We start from the raw sequence: 16,509 nt of genomic DNA on the forward strand, positions 1-16,509 counted from the left end.
CAGGAGATGTGCCCACCCGGAGTCTATGACCACCTAGTGTTCATACCCTCATTCTAGGCTGTACTACTAGAATTCCAGAGTTCCCTGATCAGATGACCCTTTGCTTGCAGGGGTCTTTCCCTCATAACATCTTTCTGAGGGGAGACATTGATTTCCTGCTTCGGTATTTTTAGATTTGATGGGTAGCTGTTGGGGGGGTTGTGGACCATGCCTGAACGGATATACCCACATGCATGCAAGGACGCCTTTGACTTTGCCATGCAGGATTGAGCACCACTAGGAGCCTTTTTATTTATCTGGCCCCAGTCCCTGCAAATGGCAGGAGCCAGCCTGTCCTGAGTCTGCCCGCTGAAGGCACTGAAAGCAAGACTTGATGAGGTTCTCCATTCCATGTCCTGGCCATGGCTGGCACCGACTGTTGTCTACCTCCTTCTCCCCCCCCTGGATCCCCAAGGAAGCTGATGGGTCCCAAGCTAGGTGAGGAGCAGAGGCCCCTGCATCAGCAGTGTTGCTTGCTTTCTTGCGAATGTGAACACCTACACAAAGAAGAGGGGGAGTGTGAGTGTGAATGTACCCAAGTGTTTGGGTGACTGTGAGCAAGGAAAGTGAGCAAGTGAGGGAGAGTGAAAGAGAAGAAAAGGAAGGTGAGCATGTGAAGAGTGTGTATGTGAGGGAGAAGAGAAATGTATCTGTGTGCAGGTGTATGAGGCACGGAAGGCAACCCAGTTCACACCAAGTGCCTGCAACAGTATCTGGGAAATGTATATGACCGAGGGTCTGGGAATCATGTATGACCGAGGGTCTGGGAAAAGACAGAGAATGCAAAGCAGAGGAGGGTGCCTTCTGATCTTCATGCATGTGAGGGAGATGGGGTGCGGGGTCAGTCATGGGGGGCGGGTAGAGAGAGATTCAACGTTGGAATGAGAGCTAGCACAGCTGTCCATCATAGGAAGCCTGCAAGGTGGAAGCAGGCGGATGGGGTGGTGGCGGAGGGAGCTGAGCGTGTAAGGAGAGGAAGACATGCAGGTGTGTGTCCTTTGGAGGTGCGTGTCCACCCCCACAGGACTCTGTAAGGCAGAGGCAGGCCACGTGCCTGGATGACTATGCGTGGGTATGTGCCACGTGTGTACGTGAGTGAGCGGCTGTGTCAGTGAGAGTGAATGTGAGTTTGGGGCCCATGTGGAGATCCCTGGAGAGGCCATTCTGTAGCAGCTCGGGGCTGTCTAGGTTGTTGGCCATGCCCCAGGGGGTTTCTATTCCAGGAAGCTCAATCAGAGAGGCTTATACGACCTGCCTGATGCTTGCTCAGGTCTGGGTGACCATGGCTGGGAGTGCTGGCCATGTTGCCCTGCCTGGAGGTGTGTGTGGGAATGAATGAGTCACCCAGGCATGGTTGGCCCTGGTTCTGCCTTCTTCTTACCCAGCAGGGAAGACAGTGGGGAAGGGGAGAGAGCACTCAAGGGCTGTATTTTACACCATCATTATGCAATTGCGTGCTGTGTCCATGGATTTTTCTGAAGGCTCAGCACCCCGACTCTCTTAGCCTATGTACCTCCAATCCATTTGCGTCCAACTTATAGTTTAGATAAGCGGCTCTGCCTCACAAACATTTTTTGGCAGTCTGCTCCATACCAGGCTTGGGTCCACAAATTTATGATGCCAAGCCACCCCCAGTCCTTTCCCATCCTGTCTTCCTGGCTTTAATTTTCTCTACAGCACTTATGCCTATTTATCATATTATCTATTTTACTTTTTGTCTATCTTTCCCTTAATAGCAAATGCCTATACAGTGCTTGCTCTGTGCCAGGCCCTGTTCTAAACTCTCTATTGATTCACTGATTCTCCAACAATTCTAGACAGCAGTGATTATTATTCCTGCCATTTTGCAGATGTAAGGGCCTGAGAGGGGAAGTAGCTTGTCCAGGATCATCCTCCCCATAAGTGACAGAGCCAAGATTGAGTCTGGAGTTCATAGTCTTACCCAGCACAAAATATTGTCCTGTGAGGGTGGGGAATTTTCTCTGTTTTGGTTCACAGTTGAATCTTCAGTGGTTAGTAATAGTGCGTGGCACATGTAGGTGCTCAATTAATAGTAAATGAAGAAATAAGTGAATAAATGCTGAACAGGGAGGACGCAGAGTGGAAAGAAAGGTGCTTGCCTTCAAAGAACTCACAGTCCCACGAAGGAGACAGATAAATAATTATTGCAATAATAAATACCATGTAAGGATGGCATTATGGGACTCTAGAGAGGTTTAAAACTCAGCTGGACCCTGGCAGAGAGGGCTTTCCAGAGGAAGGACACAGGCATGGTGACATTGCCTACCTACTCCCAACTCCTCCCTGGGGAGGAGCCCTCTAAACCCTTTTTGCCTCACAGTCCACAGGGTGCCTGAAGACAACAGTGGTTCTTTGGGGACGTTGGAGCAGAACAGGGTAGCAACAGTCAGCACAATGGCTCTGGAGAGAGACTGCCTGGACTGAATCCTCCCTCTACCAAATACCAGCTAAATGACCTAAAACAGGCAGCCCAACTCCCTGGGCCTTGGTCCCCTCATCTGTTTAACAGGGTAGCAAATGATACCAGCTTCCCTGGGCACTGCATAAGGCAGGTAATGAGCCAGCTTCAGTGGAGATGACTAATATTCCTTTTCCATTCTACATTGTTTGCTGGCTTTGGGGGAGGAAAGGGAGAGAGTTGGAATTAAACATATTGTGCTTATTACTATAACCTCTCTGCTATGGATCGACTCCATTTTTTCAGGAATGGCTCAAAGCCAAATTTACCCATGAACCTTTGTTAGGACAGGGACTATGTCTGTTTTATCTACCATTATATCCGAAATACCTAGTATAATGCCTGAGATATAGATAAATATTTGTTGAATGAATGACTGATTACATATATTTAACCTCCCAGGACCTCTGCAAGGATAAATATTCATGTTGCTGTTGTTTCCATTTACAGATTAAGGACTGGAGGCTCGGCAAGGTTAAGTCACTTTCCCACGAACACACAGCCTGTAAACAGATCAACCAGACTTAAATGCCAAAGCCCGTGCTTTTTCCTCCACACCGCGGCTACTCTCTGGACTCCTATACATCACGTATCCTATACATCATGGATTTTTTTTTCTAGCCAGAGGGGCCATCCCTGATTGTAGAATCATCTCTGAATTCTATGACTCATCTCTGAATCACAGAACTGTTTAATAGTTGAAAGGGACTTTTGATGTCATCTAGACCTCCCACCCACTGTGGAAATTTCCTCTCCAATGCTGTCTTCTCAATACTTGAATGACTCCAGTGATGAAACACTCATTTTCTTCCTCTGGAATCATTAAGTTCTATGACTGGACCACTATTAGAGACGGAAAGTAAGTTCTGTATCCCTTGGGCCAACAGGTCTCCCTTTCATTTTTACGTACTGGGCTTACATCCACCTCCCAAGGCACACAGAATGGGTCTGCTGACCTTCCATGTGATGGCCGCAGATATTGAGACATCCCTTCAGAGAACTCTTTTCTTCAAGTTTGCTGTTCTGGTCCCCACAACTCTTCTGTGAGACGCTCAGTCCCAGACTAGCTCAAAGGTTCGTCCAAAGGGAGAAATGGCTCCCCTACTGGACAAGGGGTGAACTGCACCGAAGGGCTCACTAGGCAGGATAGCTGAGGAGCTTCCTGGGGAGCCTGGGCACCAACACTGGTGTGAATAAAATAACTGCCTTTTCTCTCTCTCTCTCTTTTTTAAAAGAGTCACTGCTTTAGCATCACATCTAGTTGTCTGCGACATCAATCTTAGAGGGTGTCACATGGAGACTCCATTCTAAGGTTTCTTACCAACCATGAGGTTTCCGACAAGCTGCTGGTTTAGGACTTCAGTTAGAATTCAAAAGGCTATTTCTTAAGAATTTTTTTCTTTAACCAAAAACTTTGGAAGAGGGATATGAAAAGCTGTCTTTGCTATGGGATTATGATGATTTTCTTTTCTTTCTTTTTCACTTGTCTTTATTTTCTAATATTGCTACCATGGACATTGGTTATAAGAAAAAAAAATTATAAAAAGAAGGAAACATACATTTAAAAATCCCCTCTTTGCCCCTTTCCCTTTATTCCTTCCAAGATTGTTCATCACGACCTGGGTATGTGGTCTCCAACTGGTAGGGCATGCTGCCACCCTGTGGGCAGGAGTGCCTTGGTAACACCTCCGTGGTGACTGCAATGGCTGGGGTTCAGACAGCCAGGCTCCCACCAATGTGGTCAAAGTCTGCCCAACACATTGCTGGTCAGCAGACATGTCCCTCTGAGCCCTCCACCTCTCAGCACAGCCATAGCTGCCCCCTCTTCCTGGCTGCCTAGAGAAGCTCCAATCGCTAGCAGGTCAGGAAGACATCAGAGATGAGGAAACTCCCCATTTAAACCCTGGAGCAGCTGCACTGTACCTCTGGACCAAGATCACAGTTAACCAGACTATATTCCAGCCCCATGTCAGCTGGGGCCCTCTCTCTGCTGGGAGACCCTGGGGCACTTGGATGCTGGGGGAGACTCACCCGGCAGCCTCTCACAGCAGCACATGTCCAGGGCCCCTCCCTCGGAGTCATCAGCGTTGAGGCTCTCTCTCTCACTCCTGCAGCAGGATGAAAGCCTGGATCAGAACAAAATCCCAAGCAAAGATAAAAAGACTTCGGCACTCTGTCCCTTAAGTAGCCTCACCTTATCAGAGGGATGAGGGAAAGACCAATCTATCAAATAGGTTAGACACCTGCAGAATTTTGCAGGTGTCTTCTATGTAGAACCATCATCATCACCATCTTCCCTAATATGGGGGGCTTACTTTGTGCAAAAGCACTTTACAAACTTTACCATGTTGAGTTCTCACCATGACCCCATGAATCAGGGGTCATTAAACAAGTTCAGAGAGATTAAGTAACTTGCCTGGGATCACAGAGCTCATTAGAGTGGAGCTGAGTTTGAAATCATGGATTCCAAGCTCATGTTCTTATTGCTCTGTAGTTCTGCTTCCTAAATCCCGTGGTTTTTGAACCAGGGCTGAGCAAGAAGAGAGGTCTGGTAACCACAGTCCTGTGTCCAGCTCACCAAGATGTGCAAGAGCCGTGGGCCTCTGGCAGTGGAAAGCAGCAGGCAGAATTCTCCAGAAAGAGCTAGAAACAGGAGTGATGTATGTATTTTGCATCTTCTAAATGTTCTCTTTCTGAAATTAGAAAATCCTCTTTCTAGCTCATTAAGGTAACTTATAGGATTGTCCTAGTCTAACTTTCCTTCTTTACCCAAGAAGCTGGAAAAAGATGGTGGAGATCAGTTAGACCCATGCAGGGGATTCAGAACTGACGGACCTGAAGGGCACCTGCACTGCTCACAGGGTCCCCTACTCTGGCAACAGCCTGAAATGCAGGGGAGAACTCCAATGGCCCCGTCTGCCCTTCTGGTCTCTGGCCTGTGGCAAGTGTGGGTTGATCAAGGCTGAATACACAATCCAGGGCGAGTCTACCAGAACCTCTCTCCTGCACAACTGTAATGTATTCTGGAGGCATGGAGCCCACAGCAGCTAGTGCTGATTCATGGTAGTGGTCATCCACTGGAGAGAAGGGCCTCAAACGCCTGCTTCCAAGGGCCCCAGAGCGGTCTCATTCCTTCCTGTGCTGAGTCTTGATTGGACAACATATTCATCAAGACCATGAGATGCTCCAGGATCCCTCAAATAAGTCATTACCTTCTGGCTAAGCCAGGGGAATTTTTTTCCCCCCTGAAACTGACAATCAAAAAAATCTTTAACACAGATGTACTAGCTCATTGCTCCTAAGACGCCCAGGAGATCAGCTGTCTCCCTACCCACCTGACAGGGAATCTTGCCTCTCACTGGTCCTGAGGCCTGTTTCAGGTCCAACTGCAGATTTTAAACAATTAAGGGCAGACAGGCCAGGTCAAGGGTAACTCTTCACATTTTGATATTTTCTTCTCTTAACTGACATTGTGTTGTTTTATTTTTTCCTCACTCCTACTGGCAGATTCTCTGAGTCCCAGGGCCCAATGTTCCTGCAGAGAAAGGGCTACTATCTTCCAGCCAAATGCCAAACTGTAAGGGCTCTCTTTCTTTGATGGTCTCTGGCATCCACTAAGGCTGGCCTCCAAGACCTTCTCCACATGGCCCCAATGCACATGGCCTATAGAGGTTGCCCAGTTTATACCCTGCACAACTGGATGAGGCAGGCTTGAGCTAGAATCAAAACTGAAATTTGTCACATAACCTTCCTTGAAAAAAAAAATACTTTCATGGCATCCTTTTATACTTAGAACAAATATAAACATCCTTTGGCACAGTTCACTAGCTCTTGTGTGATGTGGCCTCATTTATTCCTCCAGCTTTACTGCATGTCCTTCTGCCCCCAACATCTACACTGCAGTCACCCTGGACAGGGTCCTTCCCTTCACAGTTTTTTTTTTGCACATGTTTTCTCTGCCTGGACAGCTCCTCCAGCTCTCCCAGTGTTTTTTTTATTTTTAATTTTTATTTTACTCATAGCACTTGACACACTTGGGAATTCATTTTAATTTATGCCATTGTTTGATTAACTAGTCTCAGACATTAGACTATGGGCCACATGAAGCCAGGGACCGCCATTGCTGTTTTATTTACCATTGTGTCTTCAAAGCTGAGCACAGTGCCTAACTCATAGTAGGACGTTCAAGGTTTCCCTGACATTCTTTAAAAAAGCCTCAGGACTTCAAACATAGCCATCATCTGAGATACTCTGTGGCACGTCCTTGTTAAGCTACTTGGAACCCTCCCCCACAGCTGCTGACCAGCACAGTTAGAGAAACGCAACCTGGAAGGGCTCTCACTTTACAGAGGAGGAAACCGAGGCAGGGGACAGGACTCTGACTTGCACCAAGCTATAGACTGAGGTTGTGGCCTCAGGGATGGGGCTGGAGAACTCCTACCTCCGACCTGCCAATCATGAGCTTTCTTTATACCAAGGATCATGCTCGCCCAGGAGGGCTGACCCATGACGGGGTAGGGGTGGGGCAGAAAGTCACCAGGGTATCCTCTGGAAGGGACCCAGGTGTGACTCACACCTTAAGCCTACCAGGCCCCCAGCCGCATTCAGAATAGCTCAGTGCTGCCTGTGTGCAGCAGACTCTATAAATAAGCTTCCTAGAAAATGACTAATTTCATAATCAGAGAAGCAGAAAGAGTAGCACTTCCCAACTGCAGGGGAAAAATGGAACAAGGGCCTGCTGCTCTGCCCCATGGTAGAGAACTCCAGAAACCCCCTAGGGCAAAGCTGCGCATCTGAGCTATTCAGGGGAGGGTTTAGCAAGATTTTCAAAACAGAGATGGCCCATGTAAACTGGATGAAGAAACCCCATCTCTGGGCACTGCCCTCCTCCCTGCCCACAAGGAGCAGAAATAGCTGCTTATAATGGATTGCTATAGGCTCTCTCTCTCTCTCTTCTTCCATTTCTATCAGCGGGGCGACAGGAGCAGAAAACTGTCCTGTATCAACAGGCAGCAACTTGCTGGGCTGGCCCCCCACTGATGCTTTTAGAACCAGAGAACCCCAGAGATGGAGGTGCTCATTTGACAAGCATCTGCTGAGCATCTCCTGCAGGCAAGGCCCAGAGCTGTCCCAGGAAAACAATAGTGAGCAAGCCAGGCCACTGCTTACCCGCTCCTGACTTTTCAAGAAGAGAGACAAGCAAACATGACTGCACCCGGATGCCTGCTTTAGTTGATGTATATGCTAAACTAAAGGGGGAGGCCCAGGTCAGTTTGTGGTGAGGGAGCAGGGAGAGAGGAAGTCTTCTCCAAGGGGCAGACAGGACCTGATTCTTTTTTTGTGGGGGGTGGGGGTGGGGGTACTGGGGATTGAACTCAGGAGCACTGGACCACTGAGCCACATCCCCATCCCTATTTTATATTTTATTTAGAGACAGGGTCTCGCTGAATTGCTTAGGGCCTCACTTTTGCTGAGGCTGGCTTTGAACTCATGATCCTCTTGCCTCAGCCTTTTGAGACTCTGGTGTGCGCCACCATGCCTGGCTAGGAGCTGATTCTTAAAGGATGTTTTTAGGTAGATGATGGGTTGTAAGGGAAAGAACTCTTGGAACAGTGCAAATAATAAGAGCAGGGCTTGAAGGCCCAGGATTCATGGAAACTTTGGCACTAATGAGAAGTCAGCTGGTCAATGGGATGGGGAATCAGGCTTCAGTACAGGCACATGAGCAAGAAACAGGCTAGACATGAGGAACCCTGCCCCAGGAGGGCAGCCCTCCTCCACTTGACCGTGAGGCTTCCCTGCATTGAGAGGGGGCATGTGCTCCCCTTGCCTGGACTGTGGTGGGGGGGTCTGTAACAGGAAGGTGGCATATGTTTTTAGAATGGACATTAGATTCAGCTGGTGGCATCTTCTCTGATCCCAAACTACTCCCATTTTAATTGTGATAAAATCCACAAAATTTTCACCATTTAAAGGTGTACAATTTGGAAGCATTTACTACATTTATAATGGTGTTGCAGCCACCATCATTATCTACTTCCAGAAAATTTTTATCAACCCCAAAGGGAACCCCATGTACTCATTAAGGAGTCACTTCCCCTTCTCCCCTCCCCCAGCCCCTGGCAGCCACTAATTTGCTTCCTATGACTTGCCTATCCTGGATCGTTCATATAATTGGAAGCATTTTGTTTGTTTTCTTTCACTTAGCAGAATGTTTTCTAGGTTCATACAAGTTGGTAGTACGTGTCAGTACTTCATTCCTTTTTGTGGCTGGATAATTTTCCACTGTCCATTTGTCCATTTCCATTTATCAGCTGATAGATTTGTCAGCTGATGGACATTCAGGCTGTTCAGGCTTTTGGCTATCATGAATAGCATTGCTATGAACCAAACTACGCTTTCCCATTATGTTCCCAACAGCCTTATGCCGTTGGGTGATCCTTTCCTTGCCCTGGGCCTGAGTCCTCACCTATAAAATAAGGTGATCAGATGCTAAGCCCCTTGCAACTCAAATGCCAGCACCTTCATCTGTTCCTTTGTATTGTGGAGGGAAATCACCTTATAGCTATTCTACCAGTGGGCAGAGGAGCCCAAGTCTACTTCCAGGATGGGTAACAAGTCAGGTGGAGCTAGGATACTGAAGTCAGGATTCCTGGGTGTGAGACTGAGCCAACCCCAGGCAGACAAGGCCTCTGTCTTGGACTTCCTGCCCCTGGACCCCTCTGAACACTGCTGCATGGAGTGCTTACCAATCTCCTAAAGCTCCAAGTCCTCCAGACATCTCTATTCACTGAATCAAACCTCTCCAGGCCTTTGTTCATGCTGTTCCTCTGTCTGCAATATCCCATCCACTCTCCTTGCCAAATCCTACTCATTCGCTAAAGCTCTTCTTAGGCATATCCTCTTCCACGAAGCATTCTCTGATCTCCGAGAAGAACCAAGCTGTCCTGCCTCTGAGTTCCCCACACACCTGGCTTCCATTTCTGTTGTCTCTTACTTTGTTCTGCTGCTATAATTAGCTGTTTATGCACCTGCCTCCCCCACTGGCTTTCTGAGACTCTGGAACATCCTCATTCCCTTCACCACCACTGCTCTATCTAGGCATTCAGCACAGGCCCTGAGCCTATTAATGGACAAGTTAAAGGTCAAATGCAGGCCAGTGGCAGGGTCTCAAGGTTGGTAGCTTTGGATTTTCTGGGAGGGAAGACTCTAGCTAAGAGCTTCTCAAGCTAGAGATGATGGCCAGATCATGGCCAAGAAAAGCCCATAATGCCATCCAGAATGTTCGCATGCAGGAGCAGAGGCCATGCTGGCTTGGTGCAGAAGAAATGATCAGGCTGGTCACCTCATGCAAGTGAGTAACAAATTACAGAGCATGCAGGTGGAGAAGGCTTGGCCTCCTCAATGGGTGGGCTGTGGGGCACCACACACACTCACCTAGCTCCCTCAAACTTCATTCCCAAGGTGTCCGGATGGGGAAAGGTGCCATCTGAGGCCAGGGCGGGAAGTTTCTCAGCAAAAAGCAAACTGGAGATGTGAATGGAGGAAGAGAGGCCAACTTCAGAACATCCAGTTGGAAAGATGGAGGCCCAGAGAAATGACTTGCCTCAGGACACACAGTATGCTAACAGGTAGTACACAAAATTCTGAGATTTACCTCCCTCCTGATCTGGTACCCTGCCTTCCCTTCACCATAGGGAGGACCCTCAAACCGAAGCTCTGTTATCTGGTACTTCTGTGTCACACCCTCAAGCCTTCTAATAAATCTCTCTGCTGCCTAGGTTACTCAGTCAGTTTCTGTTGCTGGCAGCCAAAGAACCCGACTGATCTGTGCAGCAAACTCGGGGAACAGATAGGCTCCGAGCCCAGGACTCCCAATGCTTAGTTCACTGCTATTTCCATCCTTCCAAGCTGCCTACCCTCCTGGCCCAGCTGTCCACTGTCCAGCCATCTGTCCCCACGTCTGAGCAGACTGCAAACTTGGAGTGTTCTGGATCCCAAACACAGGGTCTGAGTGTTCTCTGGGTGGGATGGACCCAGATGAATGAATTCCCTTTCATCCCTACCCTGGTGATGGATTTGGGGCCTGGGCGTGACTGAATCCTCCACAGAACAGGGATGGAAGGGAACTCATGGGTCCCATGAAAGGGAAAATGGAAAGTCACTGGGCCGGCTCAGCTTGCTGACAGGCTCAGGCAACAGTTTTCTGTCTTTTAAGTGAGTCTGATTCAGGGAGTGGCTGAATCTGATTCGGGATTCATTTGCTCAACATGTGTGTACAAAAACCTACTGTGTGCAGACCACATGTGAGGCCCCTGGGAACATAATGAGCTATAAGCATCTCCTGGGGGATGTAGGTTAAAAAAAAAAAAAGGTCAGGGCCAGGGGGCATGTCTGATGGGAGACGTGCAGTCAACCCTGGGAGCACTGCTGAGGTTCCTAATGATGCATAGGAGTGACGGGGGTGAGGGGCAGGAGTGACTGACTGCGGGTGGTGTCCAGGCAGAAGGGGGGCACGTGAATGGGCCTGGAGTTGAGAGAAAATAGGACACGTTTGAGGAATGGAAAGACTTCAGTCTGCCAAGGCCCGCATGGAGAGGGAGTGTGGCAAAGGACAGGATGGTTGCTGAGCTGCTCCTTGGTGATGTTTTCCTTTTCCCTTCCCTTGTTTCCAGAGAGGTAAGACAGATGTTGTCTAGTGGCCCTGGGGGAGGTTTGGTGGCAGGACCAAGGGCATATTCCCCGAGGAGTTGTCCTTCATTTTCTGTGTCCTGTGGGTGCTGAAACCCTTGAGGGGAGTCTCTTGATCAGGATGGTGAAGGCGAGGGAGTGGAGGCCATGTCTAGGCTTAGGAAGCAACAGAGCCAGCGGGTTCCAAGATCAGTGCCTGATGTGTGTGAGGGCCATGGCAGGATCACCTGGGAATGGCTTTGAGGTGCATGGAGAGGGCCAGATCTTAGACTAGGGTTTCTGTGCCCCACATAGGCAAACCCCACCCAGGGCAGAGACAGCGGACCCTAGAGAGGCCCTTCAGGCTGGAGGGGAAGGAATCTCAGCTTACTCAGTGTGGTTCCCTTGATGGATGGCGGTCATAGCAGAAGGTAGAGACAGGTTCCCGGTAATGACTCAAATTGACTTTCCCAGTAGCCAGGGTGATGGGGAGCTCTGAGTGCAGCCTTGTTGCATTTAAGAAACACAATAAGGCATTTCTTCCATACCTGACCAGAGATCTCCTGGCACCAAGAGTGGACTCTTGACCTGGGACTGTCAGGTGTGATAATCCAGGGAAGAGAAAGGGGGTGTCCTGGCCTGGGCTTGCTGGACCACCTGCCCCAGTTGCTTGAACTTTCAGACTGTAACTGTCCCTCCTGCGCCTCCATGACCAGGAAGCACAGTCCCCTGCCTGGATGCCATCACCTCTTGCACCCCTCCTCAAAATCTAGCTCAGTCTTTAAGCTCCAGCTGAATCTTCAAGTCCCCCAGAAAGCCTTCACTGGGGAAGATTTTTACTCGGTTCCAGTCAAGCTGTGTGGCTTTGGGAAAGGGTCTTTATCACTATGGGACTGAACTTTTTTTAATTTGGCAAATAGGGCTGATGATTCTTTCCACACAGGATTGAGGTGAGGTTTACCATCGAATAAGAAAAATGTGGAGGTGACTATCATGGGTTCTAGTAAACAGCACATGTTCAGAGCTATGCAAATGACCAACAGAGGCACAGCACAGAAGAGGAATGAGGGTGATGGTGGGGAAGGCGAGAAGGCAGACAATGCACAAATTGCAGCCAAGGGCCAGGACCTGGCTTCTAGAAAGCGGGCCAGGCTCTGAACTCTACCTACCTGCCTTGGCAGTCTTAGGATGAGTGAGGCATCTAAGGACTGTGCATAGTTCTTGGGGACAACAGGAACGAGTTTTCAAGCCTGCAGATGCCTGTGGTTTGGTCCAAAGATCTGGCATAATTAAATTTACTGCTACTCCTGTGCCTTGAGGATGTGGCTGCAGGGAGGCGCCAAAGGTCGCCATCCTGCAAAACCCTTACCTTGGGTGTGGTGGGGACAGCAGAGACGCACAAAGGTTCTCTGCACATTTTGGTCAACACACTAGGACCTGAGCAGCAGAGGCCAGCTGTGTGGGCAGCATCGAGAGAGGTCAGGGAACTCCAGGCTGAGGCCAGAGCATTATGTCTTGACCCCATTTTTGGGGTAGAGAGGCAAGAACCTCACTGTGGTCCAGCTCAGGCTCTCCAGCCTCTCCCTGAGGCCACTCCTACTTGCTTTCAAAACCCACATTCTTTTGCTCTCACGGTTGGTTGGCGAGGATGGAAAGGAAGTGGTGACCAGAAGGAGGAAAGTGGGCAGAATCAATCTTTGGGTCACTTGTTCAGGAACATCTTCCACAGCCCCCTGCCTGATAAAAAGATGACAATGACAACAGTATCAACAATAGAAAGAGCATCTGTCCCTGGGGAGCCCTTACCATATAATGTGCTTACGACAGCCCTGGGAGAAACACACTATCATTACCTGCATTTTTCTAGAGGGCAACATGGAGATTCAGAGAAGGGAAGTGATCTGCCCAGTGCCACACAGCTAGTAATTACAGATCTGCCCGCCACTGCCCATATTCCTAACCTTTCTTTTCTTCTACTTTTTAGCCTTTAATGAAAACCATACTCTTCAAAGAGGAAGAGAGTACCCAGTATAACAGTTGCTATATGTTCTTTTAGAGAACTCTCAACATAATCCACTGGGTAGCATGTAGGGGTGACCATATTAAAGATGAAGAAACTAATGTCTGCTGTGCTCATATAGTGGGTAAGTTAGTGGAGGAGCTGGGGTTACGGTTGGGGGGTTGCCCAACAATCCTGAAGGTGCTCCCTGCTGTGCCTTCCCAGGAACAAAGACTGGAAGCCCAGTCTTGGACACGACTGTAGGTTTCTCCACTGAAGTGGCACCTCCAGGAACTGGCCTTAGGAGGCAGGTATGGTGGGGAGTGTGGGATGGTGTCTGCTGTGTTCCATCAATGGAGGGACAAATATATTCACTGGCCAAGGACCCACCATCTCTGGGCTGTGGTCACAGGCTGGCTGTATTGTGTGACTGTGGTCCAGTTATTTCCCCTGATCTGAATCTCAATAGCCCCAAAGAGAAATCAAAGGGTAAGTGAATGCCTTTAGGGGCCTTTCCTTACAGGACAGTCTTTGGGTCTGGGACCAAGTGCAAGGAGGCAGATGGTGGAGTGGCAGTGCACCAGCAGAGGGCACTCACAGCAGCAGGGAAGCAAGGCCTTGGTCCATGGAGCCTAGGTAGAGGCTGCCCCAGTACCAAGCAGAGGGGAGGCTGTTCCACCGAGATTATCTGGTGCTGTGGGTGGACTCGATTATAAACTGTGTGGTACACAGGACCTCAAAGGAAGATCATAGAACTTTGGGGTTCAAAGTTCATCTGGTCTAACCCCCTGTTCCCCAAGACTGCTCCCTGTCTTTACAACCCCCCCCCCCCAGGTATACAGTTTAATTTACAAGGAGAAAACAGGCAGTCATAAACATGAAAGTGTGATCACACCTCTTATAGGTGTGTTCTGGTATTTCCTTTTAGTGAGATGCTGCTCCTGTCTGCAATGCCTTGGAATGTACTTCCTCTCCCCTGGGAACCACTCTCCCATTTCCTTTCTCTGCCTGGAAAACTCTCCTTTGCTCTTTAAGACCCTGCTCAAATGTCACCTGCAGCAGAACCCTCCCTGTCTCCCTCAGGAGAGCTGGATGCTCCCTTTTCTTTTCTCACCTCTCCCGATGGGGGATTATCTGCTGATGCCTGTGTCCTTCCTCACAAGAGTGTCTGTACCCAAGCCTGGGGTTTGTAATCACTGTGACTTCCCAAAGTGAGGGATCACTGTGAGCTGGATGCCATGCCAACCACTGACCTGGCACAATGTCACTGTTCCTCACTAGAACCCTAGGCAGCAAACAGTCATCTTCCTCCTTCCACACAAGTGGAGATGGGGGCCGGAGAGACTGAGTCATTTGTTCAAGGTCACACACTTGGCATATTTGAGAGGAGCAGACTTCAAACTCACTTTGCTGCAGCTCCAGGTCCAGGCTTTGTTTCAGCCTCCAGGTTTAGAGCCTCTTGATATGGACCTTCCTGTTTGCCATGCCTACTCTATCTGGCACCAGGCAAATGTTTAAATACTATTTCTCAAAAAGGTAAATGAAAAGTGGATAGAGTTTGAGCATTTACAAATGGCTCATTCAAAACACCACAAAGGTGGTGGGCTGTGACACTGGATGGCCCAAGTGTGAATCGTGGCCCCCCTATTGGCTGGCTGATCTTGGGTGAGATATGTGACTTCCCTGTGCCTCAGTTTCTTCATCTGTGGAGATAACAGTATGCACCCTTTAGAGGTTGTTATGAAGATTAAATGAATTTTGATTTTCACACTCAGTTTTTACATGTGATACATGTAAAATGCTTCAAACAGGGCCTAGCATATTCCAAAAAATGTCAATTGGCATTTGCCAATAACTATGGTGTAAGTGGTTCCTCATAGCTGGTTTTGATCTATGAGTGTGAGAGTTTATGTTGCCAGTTTTAGATGAAGTCAAAAGAGTTTTGTTCCATCTTTCCATGCCTCAGTTTCCTCATTTATAATATGGCCCAGTAGTAATACCTAACTCAATAAATCCCTAGTGAGTAAGCCTAATTCAGAAGCGCGCATAGCACATAGCACACTATGTTAAGTGTTAGCCAATAGTACTGTCCTTAAAAGAATTTTAATTCAGTCTCAATGTTGCTTGTCTGGCTCTGGCCCAAACTTAGCACCTGGCCTTTTGCCTTCTGCTCTAACAGGTGGAGTCCCTGCCACTACGATGAGACTTTGTCTGCACCTGAAGCTCTCCCCTCCCTGCCTGAAACTAGACTTTACACCTCAACTGTGTTGGGGGCACCCAGGTTACATGTTATTTTACATTTGGTCTCTACTCACATCTGGTTTCACCCCTAGACTTCATGATGCGATCCTTGGCCTGAACTGCCAAGTATTGCCTGTGCCTGTCTCTGGATCTTCTGCAATATTTCTGTCTGGCGTCTGTTGTGTACTTTGTCACTTTCAAAGCTCTTTCCCATAGGGCTTGGATGCACTTACGGAGGGGAAATTTGAGGTCCAGGGCTAAGTCTGCTCCTACCTGCAACTAGGAGCCCTAGCTCCTGCCATACCCACCGTAAGCTCTAGTTACCCATCAGGACCTCTGTCCCCAGCCTCTGATGAACCCTCCTGTGGTCATACTTGGCTCGGGCTGTGGCAGTACAAGCTGGGGAAATGCTGCCATCATACAGTCTGATGGAATCAAACTGAGTCAGCAAGGCCTGGGTTTAGAAACATCAGTTAGATCTGAGGCTCTTCTGCAAGGAGAAAGACTAGTGTGAACTAGGAAAAAAAAATCTAGCTGGGACCAGGAATCAAGGTTGAAAAGGGTCTGACCTTCTGAATTCAAATTTAATAAATATAAGCTCCATCCCTACTATTTGTCCCTTGTGACAAACAAGTAAAGAAGACATAGGCGCTGAAAAGCACTTAGAGGGGTTAGGGTCTAACATGAGAGTGGGTGAGTGGTCCCGCTGGTCCTGCTCAGGTAGCCAGTGGAGAAGAAAAGAAGGAGCCAGGATGGTGGATCCTCTCGCTGCCTTGTGCTGAAGACAGCTGGAAACCTGGAGCCCAGGGCAGCGGTCAACAGAGGTCCTCAGTCATGAGCTGAATCAAAATATGACAGACTGACCATCCTGAGGTTGCACACCTTCACACAACCACTGTCCTCTGGAAAAAGGATGGATTCAGAGGCAGGGGACCTGGTTGAAATGCTGCATCCTACTGTCTTCTCCCCTGGGGCCCTGAGGAGTATCTGACCTCTTGAAGCCCCAGTTTCCACCCGGTAGGAGCTGCAGGGTTGTGGTGAAGGCCAGGAAGGGAGTGACATGTGTAGGGAGTGCTAGGCA

The 16,509-nt window shown here is 48.8% G+C and overlaps 1 protein-coding gene across 2 annotated transcripts in view; it reads right to left on the minus strand.

Moving 5' to 3' along the window:
- The window catches only part of PTPN5 (protein tyrosine phosphatase non-receptor type 5), a 67,325-nt gene that overhangs the window by 41,452 nt on the left and 9,364 nt on the right, over positions 1-16,509 (minus strand). For both annotated transcript variants that reach the window (XM_081278514.1, XM_081278513.1), the window contains exon 2: positions 4,550-4,626. In XM_081278514.1, coding sequence (XP_081134640.1) covers positions 4,550-4,574 — 25 coding nt within the window. In that variant the 5' untranslated portion in view covers positions 4,575-4,626. The remainder of the gene's footprint in view (positions 1-4,549; positions 4,627-16,509) is intronic.

This window comes from Spermophilus citellus (assembly GCF_964194105.1).
Source record: "Spermophilus citellus genome assembly, chromosome: 2".
NCBI lineage: Eukaryota > Metazoa > Chordata > Mammalia > Rodentia > Sciuridae > Spermophilus > Spermophilus citellus.